The 19712-nt window shown below is 38.1% G+C and overlaps 1 protein-coding gene across 9 annotated transcripts in view; it reads left to right on the top strand.

Annotated features, from left to right (window-relative positions):
• MIPOL1 (mirror-image polydactyly 1) overlaps window positions 1–19712 on the top strand; it is a 290064-nt gene that overhangs the window by 98884 nt on the left and 171468 nt on the right. For all 9 annotated transcript variants that reach the window (XM_030559240.1, XM_030559246.1, XM_030559241.1 and 6 more), the window contains 3 exons: window positions 11099–11228; window positions 16957–16990; window positions 17251–17421. In XM_030559240.1, coding sequence (XP_030415100.1) covers window positions 11099–11228; window positions 16957–16990; window positions 17251–17421 — 335 coding nt within the window. The remainder of the gene's footprint in view (window positions 1–11098; window positions 11229–16956; window positions 16991–17250; window positions 17422–19712) is intronic.

The raw sequence follows: 19712 nt of genomic DNA, 5'->3' as shown, positions 1-19712 counted from the left end.
GAAGGGAGAGCGCACTCCTGTCGGCATAGAGCGTCCGCACCAGATGCCCTACAGCAGCTGCGCCAATGTAGCGCTTCTAGTGTAGACCTGTCCTCAGTTACCATCATGAATTCAGAAATTGTGAAACAACAGCAGAAAATAATTCGTACCAATCTTGGGGGAGAGAAAGTTGGTGGTGAGAGGAGAGGAACAGGAGTGTAGTAAAGAGATCCATATCCAGTGTACTGGCTGGGACAGAAAACTAATGTTGGGCTGGGATTTTCAAAGAAGCCTTTGAAAGTCGCAACCTTGGTCATTACTTGGATTGTGCTTATGAGTTTAAAAAAATGCATTCAGAATCTGATACAAAAATAAAATAGCTTAGCAGATATTCCATGCTTACATCAAGTTTTTGACTGTAGCAGTGTTCTTAAAATAGGAGACTCATACTGTGAAGGTAAAATTCTTTACAGCTCTAGAGCACTGTAAATTGTGAGACAAGTGCTTTGAGATCCCTGAATTTGAAGCGGGATATTATTTTGTTATTAAAAATCCAGTAGATAATTAAGGAACATTTGTTTTTGTGTTTACATATGAATGTATTGGAAAAAGATTGGTTGGTGAATTTTGCTGTATGAATGTTTAAAATATAGAAAAGTCACCCAGTTACATTGCTATGTTTTATGCAAATTGTGAACTGTTTTGGAGGTTCTTCCTATCTTTCTCTGTTTTTAAAAATAAAAAAGGAAAAGTCCCACCTTTTTCTCAATCTATTATCGCCTGTTTGTGTTCTATATCACTTACAGTTATACCTGTTTTGCAGCTTTATATGTTTGTCTGTCTCTCTGTTTCAAAAAAACCCACAGTAGTTATGGAGCTATAATACAGTAAAACTTTTTTTCTTTTAGTCTGTTCAAGTACTTAATATTGTGTATTAATGTTTGTGCAGTTCTTTGGAATACTCAGATGTGGTATAGAGAATAAACATAATGAAGTGGAGAGCATTATTTCAAATGTCCTAAATTTTACTTGAAAAAATTATAATTACTGAATAAATGTGCAACAGTTCAAACAGCAAAATTGAAGAAAACAAATCATCCAATAGGATGCAAGGCTGAAGTTAAAGTTTAATTTAACATTACTTATTTCCTCTTGCTTAAGTGGTCTTTTCACTAATTAAGTGCCAGTGAGGGTTATTTCTAGCACTGAGAAAAGTATATTCCATTTCTTTAAAAGCTTGCTTCAGAGTCCCCTTTTTAGTTGTTAGTTATTTTTCTTTCTTGCATGTCATTCATTAAAGATTAGCTGAGGAAGGTTGGAGCATGGAGAGATTATGAATGACAGAACAACTCCTGTGGAATAATAATCAGTTTTTGGTATTTAATGCTGTTTGACTTTTGCAGACACATTTCTTATTAACCTTTGGTACAAAGAGAAATCCAGGTTCCTGATAATTCATGGAGAAGATGAATTCAAGATCCTCTTCCAATTAAACTGAAATAAGGCCAATATTGGGCTTTAGCCAAAAGAACTCACTGGTTCCCAACCCTTATGTTTATAAACTTAAATACGTATGACATTCTACATTTTTTAAAAGTATGTAATACATATACTTTCACTAATTATTCAGCTCTCTGTGTGTAATTATTCACTGTGTATACAGTATATATAATTATTTCTTGCCTTTCTTGTCATTAATGTTGCATTATCCAAACCCACCTTCTAAATGTTTTATCAAAATGTGTCTTTATAAATAGTAAAATCTTTAAAAAGACAATAGTGTTCGAGTTATGAGGATGGGAGAGTACACTGAGCTGTTGAAAGAACAGACAATGTAGATTTTTCCTTGCAACTCTGATGGAGAGCCGTTGGCAACATAATGAATGTTTCACTTAAAAGTTTACTTTGAAATGATCAGAAATATCAATAGTCCAAAAACAATATAGAGGTCTAAAGTATAAAATTTGATTGAATGGAACAAGTTCAGTATTTTAGTTATTAAGCCATATACAGTTTTGCTTTTTTGTAAAAATAAATCCATCATTTATTTCAGATAAGGCCCAGTTAGTCAGTTTTTGCTCCATGACGCTATGTAAACCGTAAATATAAGAACTGTTTTTCCTTTATATACAAAAGAACGGACTTCAGTTCATCTTCTTTTTAAGGAATAGCATGGACTAAACCCACTATAGTTGTTGAAGTATAATGCACAAACATGACGATAATGTGCTTACATTTGTATACGTACCCATGTTGCTTACCAATCCTTTTTCCATTAAAATAATTAAGTAAAGCTATTCAGGAATCAACGGTTATTCACAGAAAAAGGCTGAACAAGATTGCTGTGCAGTTTTTGTAAAGTCAGCTGTGTGGAATTCAGTATGTTGAAAGCAGAGGGGTTAAAGTTGTACAAGGATTAGCTTTCACAAGAGCCAGGTTAGGCAAGTCCTGTGGAGAGTCGGTATCTAAACCCACAAAAATTCTTTTTTCTTTTTTCACTGAATTGGATCTGAGTACACAGTGAAACCACGGTACAGAGTCACGTTTGATAACTGCCAACTAAACCGTTTTAGCCATTTAGTTAAATCAGTGTGTTTACAGCATTGGAAATTTAGGAGCAGATGAATACAACAAACTCAATACATATAGCAAACACAAAGCAATATAAGTTTCAGTGCTTCTATCTGTGTTTGTACAGATTGCTTTATCTACAGACTCACATTAATATGTAAATAGCTTATAGTCGGTAACTCCTAGTATAGACTAGTCAAAAATGTTTTGCAATTTTTGCTCATCAGCAATGTGCTTCTAACTATTAGTTACATGACAAAATTTAAAATAAATTAATGGTAATTTTCAAAATTGCAATGAAGAACCTGGTCAGGTGTCCATTTCATAGCAGAATATTACACACCATTTAAAAAAAAAAAAAAAAGGAAGACATGGGAGTTTTGCCATTGAGTTCAATGAGAGTAGAACAGGGCCTCTAGGTTCAGAACATGTCCAGGAATTATCAGCATTTTGCAATGTGTGTGAGGAGGCAGATTAATAGTAGATTTTAATGACATTCACAGTAATGTAATTACTCTGTTTCAGTTTATTTGACTATTATAAGTTCAATTTCTAAAATAAGAAGTGTGTTAATGACTAGATCCAAACTTGAAAAAAATCTGTCAATTTATTTTGATTTCTAAAATAAATGAATAAAGAAAATATTTTTAATGGAAATTGAGTTTTGGCAAGTGTTTTTAAACAAATATAAATAGTACCGGCCTATCTAGAAATGGCATAGACAGGCTTCAAAGCCTTCTCTGCCCAGAAGGACAGGGCATCCCAATGCTGGAGGAGGCTGCAAAGGTGAAAAGGAAGGTGGTTCTTAGTGAACGTCTTCCCTGTTTTTCTCCTTTCTTTCCCCACCCTTGCCCTCCTTCCAAAAACAAGCAAACACAAAAAAACCCAAAACCATTTACACCCATTCCACAGGGTACATTTCAGCTGACAGCTCCTTCATAGAAACAACTTAGCAGAATAGAGACCCATTACAGGAATCTTACATTCAAAGTATGACTTTATCAAGTGTGGTTTCTTGTATTTTACTTTCACTTTAATATATGTTCAGTGGGGAGAGGGAAATAGAAAATACATCATTTACTTTATTTTCCCACAAACTAAATCTTAACTCTCCATAGAGCTATGTGAAGTATTAGTCGAATCATATAGTAAAAAAGACTTAGAAATATTTTATTTTCAGTTAGTTCTGGAAAATTTTAACTACGGAAACTCCAAGCATTTCTGCATAAAAATGTACCCTGTTACCCCCAGCATTGACCATAACATTAAAAATACATACTATGCATAACCATTACAAGTACTGTGATAATTCCAAAACCAACTCTAAAGAAAAGCCTAGGTCATGCAGAGTTCAACAACCACTAATCTTGAATACTAAATCCAAAACCAAAAGAACCCTCATATCATCCACCAATATATTATTAACAGCAAGTTGCTTTTGCCACTCTTATTCCATGAAAATGCTCAATAAACAATCAAACTAGAGTTAGTAACAAAATACTAACAAACAAATAAATCGTTGCAGTATTTCTTAGAGCTTTTGGCTTTTTTTCTGAGAGAGAGAGAGAGAGAGAGAGACACACACACACACACGCATAAGGCAAAATTTTATTACTTAGTTTCTAAAACACCTTATAAAGTTCCAAAATATTAGTATATTTCACAATAGGAAATTATTCTGAAAGTCAATCCTTACAGTGCTGTAATATTTTATTATATCTTCTGAGATAGTACTGTGGGTAGTGATCTCATCTTTTTGTTATAAGGTCTTGCCTTTATTCTGGCTTTTTCATTTTTTGATAGGAGTAATGTTAAGTGATTTCTGCTGAGGTAGATGTTTTAAATCCTAACAATTTCTTCTTTCTTGCCTTTCCTATTCAGCTTTTCTATTTACACAGATGACCTCTAGGAAATCAGCAAACAGTCTTCGTTCCTGGGAAACATACTCCCTCCCTTCCCCCAAAGTTCTGTTGTTTGAGAATCATGAACTAATGTTTAAACTAGAATGATTTCTAACACAGTCTCTTGCTACTACTGTATTTTAAAGGTAGTTTAAAAAGTGTGGAAGACAGGTTTGCCAACAGAATCAGGTTTAACTAAGAAAATATGTACACTACTTTGACTCAGTAAACTCATACTTGGTATGGTTCATCTTCTTCATATTTACTTTCACCCATATTAGAAAACAATTAGCTTACTAAACAAATTTGAGTATTTGGGAAAAAAATCTACTTTGAGTCTTTCTCATTTGACTAAGAATTACAGGATATTTGATAAGCTTGTTTAAAAATGGGCATATCCAAATATTATTGTAAACACCCAATGATTTGTTTTACCTGCAATATAAGTATTTTACTTAGTTGGCTTACATAGTAGCTAATAATATTTGTTAATGTAATTTAACTGCTGTGAACCTTTACTGAACAAATATTGAAATTTATACAAGTCAAAGAAAGAGACTCTCTAATGACTTTTGTAAAAGCTTCCGTTTAATAGTTAAGGAGAAAAGTTTATATGACATACCAGAAGCAATTAACAGCAGATTTTACATTTAATAAAAAGAAAGAAGCATATGTATTTGCTTTATTCATTCCATCATAATTTGCATTAGAGCTGTGGGTGTTTAATGAGCAAATTCCAACTAAAATGCTATATTGATTTTCTAAGTGAACTTTGTAGTAGCTATCTACCTCACCAAAGCTGTCTGATTACAGTTGTTTTCTTTACTAAAAACTAAAAATGTTTTAGAGTTGATGGGCTTACCATAATGATCATTTTTAAATAAAGAGCTCCAGTATAATAGATTTTTTTGGTTACAAAAACAAAGATGTTATTAAATTATTCCAGACCAGATAAAATTTAGCTATTAAAAGTAATATATAAATATATTTCAAGTGCACTTTTAGTAAGCATTGGATAACAGTCTGAGGTGTTTTTTTTTTCAATATGTGAATTTTATCTAACATTGTAGGAATAACCTCTATTAACTCTTGCATGTCCTGAGATACACATGCTATTGCTAAAAAACAAGTCTTCGTTTTAACTTAAATGCCTGAATATACATATTCAGTTCATGTATCATATTTCGGGGGGGGGGATTGTATACAAAATTTTATTCTTGTTGGTGAGTTCTCAAGATAAACAGGGGAGGGTTGGTTGTTACTTCGATGGCAGGCTTCCAAGGAAAACCCAGGGGGGTGGAATTGGTGATTGAGTAGCTGGTTCTCATTTCTTAAGAGTCAGGCACTGAATTAGTGTGCTAGCATGGAACTATGAGCTATTGTGCTGCTGGAGGTGCCATCTTTTGTAGTGGACATAAGAACCTGATTATGTTCATTCACAATCCCATGACACTTTTCATAAGCATAGACAGGGCTGTGGATTCTGATGTTCCAACCTGGATAATTGCATTCTTTCTATCAAAATATCTCCCATGGTGTTTTATTTGGACTCTCATGCTTCAGATCCTGTCTTAAATATAGCATAAAAATGTGGCGCTGTTAAACAGATGTTCTGTTTCACTCCAGAGGTGGCTGTGTTTCAGTGGGTGATGATTTCCTCATAAAGTTTGTAAAGCATTTTGAGATCCTTCCAGTTGAAAGATGCTATATAGATAAGTAAAGTTGTGGTATTGTTGATAGTAGTATTTTTCTGTAGCAGAATGCTAAATTATATAATAATACTCTCTTTTTCCTGTTCACTTTTTGGTCCTTATTTATAGAGCCGTTTTCAATAAAGGAAGGTGATACGTATAAGCCACATAGATATGTGCCAGTGCTCACTAATGACATAATGCTTCCCAGAATTCTCCAGTGGACACAGGTAGCATGGCCACCGCAACAACAAAAGAGGGTTCAATGTGCCTTGCCCCTGGAGTGGGTGTGACCATGGCTTCTCCTGGCCATCCGTGGGGTGACTAGTGTCATTCAGTCCTAGTCCCCATAGGATCACAAGGACTGAGATTAGCTCAACCCTCCACTGGAGTTTGGGGGAGAGAAGGCATACCTTGTCCCCTGCTCCACACTCCTTACACATTCATGCAGGGGTAGGTCTAGGAAAAATCCTTTTTTCCTTATTTATCTTTAAATGTGAGCTTGATATTGGGTGGAAGATAATTTTTTTTTTTTTTTTTTGCAGTTGGGTATTTCTCTTCATTAGTAACTTTGAAGAATTAGCCTTATGTTCCAGTCCTACAGCTCTCCTGAACTCAGTAGGGCTCTGTGCAGCTGCAGGAGTCTGCCTTTTCCAAGTAGCTTGTAGGAGTGGGACTGTACTTCTATACATGGCATATCAATAACTCTTTAAAATGTTGACTATTGCTGTGAAAATAAATTCCTCAGCCCATTTAGCTACTGTAATAATTGCACCCTGTATGAAATGAAAGGATTTTTTTAAAGAAATATTGATATAATTTTAGAACTTTTTACATTTATGAATACTAAAAATGGTCAGATACTGTCAGAATGAATGTACATGTTGAACATGAAAATATGTATGTAGAATCAGTAGATAATCTGGCCAGCAGAGGAATCTGGCAGATGGCAGATAAGGCTTCTACAACCAGCCAAGTGAGTTCAGCAAGAACTCTGCTGATTTCAAGGATTTACCTTGTAACACATTTTTTTCTGGCTTCTCGGGGTGCCTGCTGCTAAGAGTCCATCTCTGTTTTGGCTCGGATAGGCTAGCCAGCCTTATACATGCTTTTTCTTTGACTTTCCAAATAATTGTTCTTTTAAAATAAGAAAAGGTTAAAACGTTGTATTACTTTAAAAAAAACCACTTGTGACAGATTTGGAGCTGCTCTGTAATAATTTATTAATACTATATGTTGACGTGGTTATTGGGATGTTTACTATATGAATATATTGGTTTAGTTTAATAGGGATCTGAAATGGTTCAAGATAAGCCACATCTACACAAACATTTGAGGATTGTTAAGAGACAATACCAGTACAGGAAAAGGCCCAGCAATACTGGAGATGAAAAGAACTATGTCAGTTTAAAAGGGTCTCTCTCTCGGGGGAGGAGGGGAGAGAAGGGGAGAAAGTTCTTTAGAGGAACCTGACTGAACTACATGGACCCTGCTGGCAGGTCTGAAGAAGTTAGGCCTGCTAAGGTTACCATCATGGGATGGTAAGCCTTTAGGTAACATAGGTGTGCAGATTCTGTTTGTTGTTTTAAAATCTTTTTTATCTAAATGCTTTGTTCCTCCAGTTAAAATAACCAGTACTTTGGTTTAAGAAGGCTATCTGGTCACTATATACCGCTGGTCACAAACCCCCAAAGGGAAGAACAGCAGATGCTGAAGCCAATCAGACTCCTGAGTTAGCACAGTTGATACACAGGATACTGTGGGCCAGGGCCTGGGCTAAAAGCAGGAGAATTGTGGAATTCCGTTCCAGGATAAACAGACACATTATGGTACAAACAGATAATGCCATGTCAAATTAACCAACCTGTATATCCCAGATCTATCTGGGACATAGCAGTTTTGTTGCAGCTTACCCAGGCGCTGCTGAGACACAAAGGCTGTTATGTAGGCCTCGTCAGTTGGCACCATGATGCCATCACAAATTTCAGAAATCTTATGTCCCTTTGGGAACCTGATAGGTGTAAGGACACGGTGCATTATCTGTGCCATACAGCTGTCCAGATGTGAGAATCATTCTTTGCATGTGCTACTAATTCTTTTGTCTCCAAATCACGTGTGTAGTTCTGGAGCTCAATGCTCCACCCATCCACCTAGCTTTATCCCTTGCACAGTAGCAAGGATATTGTCTCACAAAGAGGCAGGTAGCTTCTGGTGTTGTGTCCCTCCCAAACTGTACATCTATTTGCAGCAGAAAAATTCTTTTCCTCTCGCCACCAAACTATATTCAGGTTGAAGATATTTAAATGAGTATTTAATGGACGCTCCAGATCTGGGCAGAATATTCTTGGACAATCGGGTGTGATTTTTCTTATGACACAGAAATTATTTTCCTGCGAGAAACACAATATCTTCTGTGATTGAGTAGAGGGCTCCTCTTCAATAGTGAACAAAAGGGTAGACCGTACCCCTAGAGCAACTTGTGTAGCTGTCCCCATTCTCCTTCATCCAGCCTATTAGACTGGCCCTCTCGCCCTACCCTCAGAAGCACAAAAATCACATCTTTCTTCCTCCTTTCATCCACTTCCCAGTAATGCTTCTGGTTCTGCTACAGGTGTGACAGAAGTATTTCATACCCAGAATTCCTTTCTAGATGATCTGTCAGGATTCATTCTTCCACACCTTTTCCCAGTGAACTACAGCTCTCAGCTGCCAAAGCTGCTTGTGGAAGGGGTCAAGAAATCTGCAAGCTAAAGGATATTCACTGTATAGATAACATTTTCATCCAAATGTTTTGATATTCTTGTGGTTAACCCTTCAAATAACTTCATTTATTGAACAGTCCTAATGTCACATTAGGCAGAACTGTAGAAAGCGTGGCATTTGTGATACTCTATCTAAGGTGACCAGGGTAGGAGTTTCCCCTATGTCAAGCCTCTGTGTTTTGGGCATTCCAGATGGTCCCTGTTCGAGTAATGCCAGGAAATGAATTGCTGCAGCACTTAGAGTGACCAAAAGAGTCATTTTATGAAAATGGATATCAGCTTCTTCCCCTCGCATTCTTTGATTGGCTAACTAACCAAACCAACATTGCCCTCTTGGAAAAACTGACATTAATCTATGGAGACATAAGATCCAACTATGAAGATGTTTGGTCTTTCATGAGAGTATTACAATTGAATCCAGGTAGATTAGGCGTCTGATGCTTCTCCCCTTTTTTAGTTTTGCAGTGGGAGGTTGTTAAGGAATTATTTATCTTGTAATACTCAGGAGTAATTATCTATTAATATTTCATGCTGTGATATTGTTAAATCCATAGTCTAGCTGTTTTCTTTGTCATTGTATTTGAATATATCTGTGTGTATATATTAAAACTTCTGAAAAATAACTAAAAAAATTACATTTCATCATGGGGTATTTTCTCAACAAAATTTAGTCATGAGCAACAGTTTGTTCTGGTACTTTTGACTACAGTGACATTCTACTGCTAGTTTGTCTTTGAATATTTTCTGTAAATATTTTTAATGTATTTATTTGGTACCAATGATATACATACAGTAGTAAGCAAAAAGTGTATTATAAAATATAATTACAATTTTATATAGTGCCATTCCCGTGAAGTATGGTAAAGAGCTTTATACTAAATTGGACAGAGCCACTTTAATGCAGACGTAATAATAATGTACAAAGGTGAAGCAGGAAAAAAGAAACTAAAATAGAAAAAGCAGCAGAGTTGGCTCTAGGCTAAAGTGAACAGGATCTATTTAAGGTGAGACTTGAAGAAAGGAAATAACTCATCCATGACTCAGAGAATGGGAGGGAATTCCAGACAGAGGGGGAAGTACAAATGCAATAGCCTTTGACTCAGCAGAATCTTGAGAATACTGGAAAACATGCCAGCATTTGGAGGCATCAGGGTTGGGTGCAGGAGAACTATGTGAATTAAAGATTAGTTCATTAGAGTGAAAGGGGCCAACGGAGAACTTTGAAATCCAGGGGAATAACTTTTGATTTGAATTTGGAGATTCAATTCCAGTGCCAATGGTAAAGGATATAGTCCTTCTTCTTGGAATAAAAGTAGTCTCACTGCAGCATCCTGAGTGCCTTGAAGTTGAGAATAGGGATTTAGGATAACTGCAAAGAGAGATCTGCAATATTAGAGAGGGAGAATGATGAAAGAATATGAATAAAGATTTTAGCAGAAGCAGGGTTGAGGTAGGGATTCTGATAGTGTACCAGAGATGGTGTTAGCCATGTTGACAAGAGAGATGTAGGAAGAAAAAGTAAGCCCAGTGTGAAGAATGACTTTAAGTTTCTGTCCTTGGGAGCAAACTAACAGTAAATCTTAGTTTATTGGCACCTAATGCTCAAAGGTCCCTGAATGCTTTAACAGATAATAGAATGATATATTAACAATAAAGTAAAGGCTTGACAGGGAGAGAGGGATGCTGACCATGTTATCTTTGTAATACCAGAGAGGCACCATGCAAGAGCTAAATTGTGCACCATTTTGGGGCTGGTTAAAGTGTAGTGTTAAAGCAACTTCAGGAGATCCTTTCTCTTAATCTGATGTCTTGCTGTAAGAGAAGGGGTCTAGTTGTATCTGATATGAATGTGAGCATCAGGAATTGCTGTGTATTCAGAGTCACTGCTTCACACAAGTGATGGTTTCCTTGTTCTGTGTGATGAGTTTAAAGGTCAATCTTGAAACCTTGTCCCTTCCTTGTTCCTCTAGGTATGTTAACTAGCAGTAGCACTTCGATATTCTCAAAACTGTAAAGCAAAATCTTGTTATGGTATCTTCACATAAGCAAATGTTTTTTATAGGAAGTACAGTCATGACCTGATCCAAAGGACACTGAAGTGAGTGGAAAGAACATTGATTTCAATAGGCATTAGATAGGGCCCCATGTGAGGATACAACTAATGCTGTGCTAAACACGCTGGTCATTTTTGCAGCACTCGTGGAAGAAGTTTATACTGCTCAACGAGAACGTGATGAAGCTGTCATGGCTAGACTTAGGTTAGCCAATGAAGAACGAGATGAAGCACTTCTTCGAGCCAAGCATTTGGAGCAGTCTCTTAAAGGGTATGTATGTTTTTTCTGCTATGTGTAAAAAGATGGCTGTTTATTGGAAGCCAAGGGAAACCTGATAGAACTCAAAAGTGAATATGTGGTAAATCTTAACATGAATTTCAATGTGATAGAATGTAAGAGAACAGCAATAGTCTCAATATTCCAACTGTATATGTAGGTTTAAAAAAAAAAAAAAAAAAAGATCAAATGAGGTCATGTTGTTCTCCCCAGATGGAGAACAAGGTGAATGATTCTGGCTGGAAAAAAAAAAAGAAAGAAAGAAAAAGATCCACTATTGATTTATTCAGAGATAAATCAGGGAAGTGTGACATTTCATACAGGGGGTTTGTCACATGGAGTACAAGGTTGTTGGTCAGAAGTTGCACTGTATAGGAAATCAATTGAATCTTTGAGTCCACTAGACATTTCTTTTAGCAAAATATCTACTAATTACAGAGGAAGTACAAAAAAAAATATGTGCATTACTCTCCTACTCCTTCTTTTTTATGCAAAAGTCATTCTTAATTTAGGAGGAACTATTTCAATTTCTCATTCTCTTTCTCTTTTCATTTGTATTTTTTATCCTTTTTGATCTTTCTCTCTTCTTCTACTGTTTTCTCTCCTCACTTTCTTGCCCACCCCTAATTTTCTCCTTTTCCCCGTTTCCCCAGTACATCCTCTCTAGCTTGCCCTTTATTTCTCATTTGGCCAACAATTTCCACCTTCCTTCCACCCAATATTTATAGAAAATGGAACAGCCCCAACAGGACAGATTGAGAGACTGAATCTGTGGCCTAGCGATCAGGGACTCACCTGAGATGTGGGAAGGACTGCCAGAGGCAGAACAGGGACTTGAACCTGAGTCTCCCGCATCCCAGGAGAGTGCTCTAACTACTATTGGGTGCGTGTGTGTGTCTGACCAGAAACTGCATTCTGGATCTGAGGACCCATCCCAACAAAACTTTTATTGAAACTGATACATTTAGACAAATCTGCTTTTTTCCAGTGAAAAAACATTCTGTCAAAAAATGCCAGCTCTAGTGAGCAAACCCGTCTAGTGTTTCCAATCACAGAGTGTGCCAGTGGAATGATAGAGTAGGTAATGCTGGTGAGGGAATGACGTTATATGTGAAAGAAAGCATAGAGTCCAACGTAGTAAAAAATCTTAAATTAATCAAACTATTCCATAGAATCTCAATTTCATGCTGGATTAATATGAATGTAGCAGTAGAAAAATACTACTGACCACCTGACCAGGATAGTGACAGCGTTTGGAAAATGCTTAGGGAGATCAGAGAGGCTACAAAAACAGAAAACTCAATAATAATGGGGAATTTCAACTATCCGTATATTGACTGGGTACATGTCACCTCAGGACAGGATATGGAGATAAAATTTCCAGACGCTATTAATGACTGCTTCTTGGAACAGCTAGTCTTGGAACCCACAGGGGAGAAACAATTCTTGAGTTAGTCCTAAGTGGCGCACAAGATCTGGTCCAAGAGGTGAATGTAGCTGAATCGCTTAGTAATAGCAACTATAGTGGAATTAAACTTAATATCTCTGTAGGGTGGAAAATACCAAAGAAACCCACCACAGTAGCATTTAACTTCAAAAAGAGGAACTACACAAAAATGAGGAGGAAATTAAAGTCATGAATAAAATCCCTGCAAGCTATATGGAAACTTCTTAAGAACACCATAATAGAGGTTCAAACTAAAGGCACAACACCATGCTCTGGATGTCCCTGAACCTCGACTGCCAGAAGCTGGGACATGATGAAAGAGGCTGGATCCCTCAACAAATTGCCTTGTTCTGTTCACTCCTGCGAAGCATCTGGCACTGGCCACTGTCAGAAGATGGGAGAGTGGGCTCAATGGAGCATTGGTCTGATGCAGTGTGGCCATTCTTACACTGTTATGAATGCAGAGGTTTAGTGTGGGTGGAGAAAGATGCAGGACCCAGATGCCCCCCAATACACACTCACTCTTTCTCTCTGCAAATGTGTTGCTGTACTGAAGATAAAACAATAGATAGCTTCTTGTAAGCCATTCCCCTTCCCTCTTTGCTTCTGTTGTGGACTCTAATGGAGCACACTGCAAGAGCAGCTTGTGTATAGTTCCAAGTGTCAGGCTCAGGCAGCAGCTTTACTCCTTTCATGGCTCTTGTTCAGCCTGGGTTTCACCCACAGACAACTCTCACAACAGCAGCATAAAGGCTTCTGGTGCATAGGGTTACGAGATGTCCTGATTTTATAGGGACAGTCCCGATTTTTGGGTCTTTTTCTTGTATAGGCTCCTATTACTGCACACCCACCTGTCCCAATTTTTCTTACTTGCTGTCTGGTCACCCTGTTGGTGCAAGGGTATATGGGGAAGGGGAACAGAGTACTAGAAAGGAGGAAGGTATGGGGGCATAAGGGAAGAAGAGCCAGCAAAGAACATATGTAAGTTAATATGCAATAAGTTAAAAAGGGAAAAAAAGAAAAAGTATACAGAAAAGAGAGATAAGAAGTGTGGGGGGGAAGCATCTGAGAAAGAAGAAGTAAGAGAAAATAGCCAGGGAGAAAGGAAAGATGACATCTGCTGACCTGGCAGAAGAGAGGTGTTCTAACAGAAAAAGGTTGGGAACCATTGCTCCAGGGAGCCAGAGAAAGCCCTAAGCATGTCTGTTTGTACGAAGCCACTAAATGGCTCCATGTATCAGGCAGGTAAAGAATATCAGGATGATATATCTGGCTCTGTTTCCTCAGTATGAGCCCTGGAATTGGTCCTTCTTTGCAGAATGAGAATTAAGTATTGTTCCAAATGTTCACAATTCTGGAAATTGTGCTGCAACTTGAGTTCAGCCCCATAATGTGTTGTATCACTGCGAACAGACAGTATTTCACAGTAACAAGTATAGTATCTGTAAGTTTGTACCACATAAAGTAAATTCAATAGATTTTGCATTGTACTTAGTTGCTACTTTTTAAATATTTGACTTTAGTAGGAAACCTCATTAACTGTTTCTTTTCTCTGGGTCAAAATGGATATCTGCCTCTCTTTGAGTATTTTTATTAGCTGAAGCAATAGGCATTTTTTCTTACTCTAATCCCCTAGAGTAAATGTGGTTTCTGTATCAGAGATAACTGGTAGGAAAGACTTAAATTAGAAAAAACTATTCTCATGAAGCTTCCCTTATAAACTTTTTTCTTGGTATCAGAGGGGTAGCCGTGTTAGTCTGGATCTATAAAAGCAGCAAAGAGTCCTGTGGCACCTTATAGACTAACAGACGTAGTGGAGCATGAGCTTTCGTGAGTGAATACCCACTTCGTCAGATGCAGCTCATGCTCCAACACGTCTGTTAGTCTATAAGGTGCCACAGGACTCTTTGCTATATTTTCTTGGTGGTGCTGCTGATTTTTACATGATAAACAACCTGCATTTTTCCAGACAGAAATGCTCCCCATTACTTTTTTACATTTGTATTCAACCTCTTGGTACTGAGAGTTGGCAATTTGCATTCATGCTTTGTTGTTTATACTTGATGATTGTATTAGAGAAAAAAGCTGAGAAATGCCAGTTGCCAATGGGTTAAAATAAAACTAGATCCCTTTGCAATAGTATGGCTGCCTTTAATGTGTGCTCTGTTAGGCCTTGGCTACACTGGCACTTTACAGCTCTGCAACTTTCGCACTCGGTTGTGAAAAGACACCCCCCTGAGTGCTGCAAGATACAGCGCTGTAAAACCTCAGTGTAATCAGTGCCGCAGCGCTGGGAGCGCGGCTCCCAGCGCTGCAAGCTATACCCGTAAGGGATGTGGTTTACGTGCAGCGCTGGGAGAGCTCTCTCCCAGTGCTGGCGCTCCGACCACACTCACACTTCAGCGCTTTGAAATTTCAAGTGTAGCCATACCCTTAGTCAATTGAGTTTTACAAGTTTCTTAAGTATCACTGCCCATAAATCTGGCCCAAAATCAGATCTAGGAGATAGCCTTACCCACAAAGGGTGGTAATACTCATTTTTTCCTTCTAGTTGGCTGAGTTCTACTGTTGACCCACCCTGTTAGCAGGTGTTGGAAACGCATATGGAGATGCCAGTTGAACCCTGCTGACTCACAGAGGCAGGCGTAGATCATTTGCCTGCTCTGGAAATGATGATGGCCCCATTAGTCAGAGGAGCGTAGGGACTTGGACTGATCTGTTTTAAAGGAGGAACTCTAGGGATAACCAAGCTCGGAGTGACAGTTCAGGCTGGAGTTTACATTTTGTGTGTAAACTTGTTAATAAGGTCAAATCTCATCAAAGAGGTAAGATTCAGACCTACTCAGCACATGATTACTGTTTTGGGGTATGCTGGGAATACCATCTGCTCAGAACCTCCCAAATAAATGTGTTCCACTATATAGCAGCAATAGAGCATTCCTTTCTGAATTGCTTCCCGTGATTACAAGAATTCAGGAGGCTTTGTCTGACTATGAACTTGTACAAATTGATCAAAAAGCACAGAGGAAATTCACTAATTACCATACTAGGTAAGTGCACTAGTATTAAATGTCAAAGGTCAGATGGCAAGAATGGGTTGATTTCCTAGCCTCGTGTGCATAAGAGGCTATACCATATTTAGGTTCATGAAGATTAGTGCATTCAAAGGCACAGTGTTAGTATGCTGTCAATTGCTGTGTGGCAGAGGGATGTTTGAAGGGTGATCTCTGACAACAGCATCACAGTACAAATTATATCTAGTTCTTTGGCAGACATTGGAACTTTGATGATTACAGTATCCGTTTTTGAAATGTTACATTACAGCCTCTGCCAGAACTGCTTTTTCTTAAGCTACTTAGTATGTGCTGGATCCACCACTTGCTTAAGTATCCATGAACGGAGTGAGACTGCACTTCTTTAATGTTTAAGCTTATTTTTTAACAAGGTGTTAATCTCTGTATTTTGGACCCCCAAATGTTCTGTAGATAATCAGATGTTTAGATGTTAATTATAATTAACTTTTTAATTATTATAGAAAAAAGTGTAATTTCCTGTTTAATCACCTCTGTATGCAGAATTTCGTGCTATTACTCATTGCTGTTGCAGAGCACAATTGTAGTTGTTCGGCAAAACTCTAAAACTGTGTATTGCTTCTTTACATATGAGTAAATGTGCCAGCGAAACAAGGAAAGAAAGAGTTCAATATTTTTGTTCCAGAATTAAGGAAGGGCACCACTGGAGGCTTAAATTAACTCCTCTATTTTATGATAGGATAAAACAAAATTTCTAAGTGAGTTTTAACTATAATGTTTGTCCTCCTAGGTGGAGGGGAAGAATTACATTTTGTTAAAACAACCCTTTCTTCCCCCACCCCCACAAACCTACTGTCCCATTTCATTTTGGGGTGCAATAAAGACAACAAGAATATAATTTCAGGTTAAAGTTGTAAGTCCAGAAATAAATAAAATAAGAGCACCAGTGCTTTCTATCACTAGGGAACTTTCTTCATCTAAGCACATATGAACAATTGATCCTTGTAGTCATATATAGCAGTAAACATTAATAACTTAACAGTCTGAAGTCAGTGCTGAAGATATGGAGCATTATTGAAAGATGGAGTCGAGCAGGTGGCACTTTAATATGTTCAGTGTCATGGTTGACTCTAAAGACTAGTAGAATGAAATTACTTGAGGTTCTAAAGATTTAAAAAGCGAACTCATTTTGCTGCACTAAGGAAATGCTACTGATCAGGCTTTCTGTGTCCCTTTTTTCTAGGCTAGAAAATATTAACCCTGAAGAAAATGACATGGTAAGCCATTCTCTGAGGAGATTTCTTGATGTCAGTCTTATATCTTAGAGGCTTAAGTTCAATTGAGTGGGTTTCAAGAACTAAGATGTGGGAAAAAAGAAGAATTGACACACTAATAATGTACATCTTTGCTGCAATATGAAAATTCAATAACTTCACTCAGTCAATTTACAATTCACATGTGCCTATTAATTAAAACCCTATATTAAATAAAATATATTAAAACTTCATGTCTGACTAACATATAATGCTGTTGGTAGATATTACAGGAATTACTGAATAGAATAAACAATGCAGACACAGGGATAGCTATACAGAAGAATGGAGCTATAATTGTGGATCGAATACACAGGACCAAGGAGCGTAGAAAGAATATAACAGCTGAGGAAATGAATGCAGTGATAGAAGAACGGGATGCTGCTTTGTCTCAAGTAAGTCCCTACTAATCTATAAAAACATTCAATGCCAAATTCTCTCTCCCCCATCTTTGGGGAAGCAAAGTCTTCCATGCATGTTTCCCATACACAGTTCACTTTTTAAAAAGTCCTTCCACATAGAGAACTCCTGAACACTATGCAATTATTGTAGTACCATAAGAATGCTATTTAAAATGGCCTTAACACTGTTTGCAAGCCACTGTTCAAAGAGAAAAGATTATTTTTTTGCATCTAATACTTCTGGTTACAAAAGATGCTTCTCTGTGTTTTCTTTTTATAAGTATAGCTTCCAAAGTACTAACCTTTATAAAACTGCTAAGAGCTCAGGGGTGCAGCTCATTGTCTGGCTATGCCGAAGAAGGATAGGAGACATTTGACATGGGTTTAATCAGGCTGCAACTTTATTATTAGATATCTGGGACTACCCAGCAGATAAAAGTGTACAGTGCAGGTAACCCCATGTTTATTCTGTAATTACCTGGGGGGCTTTACCAGCTCCCCCTCTTTATCCATCCGGGTCCCTCCAGCAAATCCATTGCTAGGAATTTACCATCCATCCCCCTCATAGAAGGGTTAAGGTGGGCTATAAGAATGGGGGCTGGCTCCCTGCTGTACCAATCATAGGAGTTCCCAACCACTCCCTGTTCATTCCTTTAACAAACACCTCTTTTTTTTTAATGTCCTTTTCCAAGCCATTTATCTGGTCACTGTATACCTTTCCTATGGAGTACCTGCACTGGACATCCGCCCTACACTTAAATAATGAGTTGCAACATATAACCTACCGCCCATCATGCCATGCATGAACAGAGCCTGGCTGAATCTGCTGTGGGGAAGATTTTAAAAAACAAAACAAAAAACCCTGCACTTAGACCAATATAGTGGTAAGAGAAAAAATCCTTCCTACTCCTGCTAAAAAAGGGGCAGCTAGAGTTATGCTCACAGCAGATCTAGACCAAACCTGGTATTTTGCCACCTGAAGGGGAGGGAGGATGGGTCCTGCTTCAGACTGCTCTGTGTAAAAGGGAGGCTTCAAGCCCAGAGCTGCCCCTTTTAAATTCTGCATTCCTAGGGGATGAATCAGCAATCACACTGACCCCTTTTGCAACAGTTTTCATTCCCCCATAAAGCACTGTTCCGTTCACTTGGCCATCCAGCCAAATTACTCCTCCTCCCCCCACTTAAAGGTGCAGAGCGGTCATTGTGATGGTGTGAATGGGCACACAAGGTGCAGGGCAACAGTGCACTTGGCCTTCAATATTTGTAAAGGGATAACCATTATAAATGGCAGAGAAATACTGTCACATGTAACTACTCTTTAAGACAAGGAAATTCTTCCCTAGGGTTCTGCATTCAAGAGCTGAAAATCAGGTCCTTGATATACTGTTCTGGTTTTCAATGTCTTTACCTTTTTTACTATAATCAACAGACGTTTGATGTCCCTTCCTGCTCCTGATACCTCTGAACACATTGCCCCTTCCATCTCCCTAGCTTCATAAAAAAAACACAGCTCCCCTTCCCTGAAGCAAGCAGAGAGCCCTCCTGCTCCTCAATTGCTTCCATGGGCTACAAGTCATACCTCACCATAGAATCTCTTTGGGTTCTGTGCCCAGTCTTGGCTGCTCCTAGACTTAGCACCTGATATGATCTGATTCCACATTCCTGGGTTCTGTCCTTTGGGATCAGGTCATAGGGATAGGCAGCTGGGGGGAGAATAAGGAGACTTTAGATAGGGGGTACGTACCGCCATTAAGCACTCACCCCATGCAAGAGCTGTGATCTGGCCTTGCCTCTTAGAGGGCCAGAAACCCAACATCCTTCCTGAACCTTAGTTATCTAAATTATTCGGTCTCCAAGTAGCATCCATCTGGGGATTATCTCATTTTTAAAGTCGTTTTATATCTTTGTTGTTGAATTTACATTGCACCAAGAAGCTACCAGGTAGCAGAGTATCCTCTCCAAACCCTGAAATTTCCTCCTCTTCTGCTGTCACTTCTTTTCTTACATTCTACCCTGTTTTACCCTGGCCAGCCACCTTTACTTGGCATGCAACCATGTAATGTTCATGCAACCATGTAATGTTCATGTAGTTATGGAATTGCAACAGGCGTTAATGTTGGGTTCCTTTATTTTTTGGGGGTTTTTTTGCATTTTTCCCTCACCGCATTCCAAACATAGAAGACAAACATTATAAAATAAGTAAGTTTTCTTTAAGATGAAATAATATCTCTGGGAATCTGGAAAGTTGTATTTCATTAAATGCCATGAATGAGCTGGGTGACTAA

This window comes from Gopherus evgoodei, chromosome 4 (assembly GCF_007399415.2).
Source record: "Gopherus evgoodei ecotype Sinaloan lineage chromosome 4, rGopEvg1_v1.p, whole genome shotgun sequence".
Lineage (NCBI taxonomy): Eukaryota > Metazoa > Chordata > Testudines > Testudinidae > Gopherus > Gopherus evgoodei.
The sequence above is the reverse complement of the archived record's forward strand: the minus strand, read 5'-3'. Positions and strand labels throughout refer to the sequence as shown.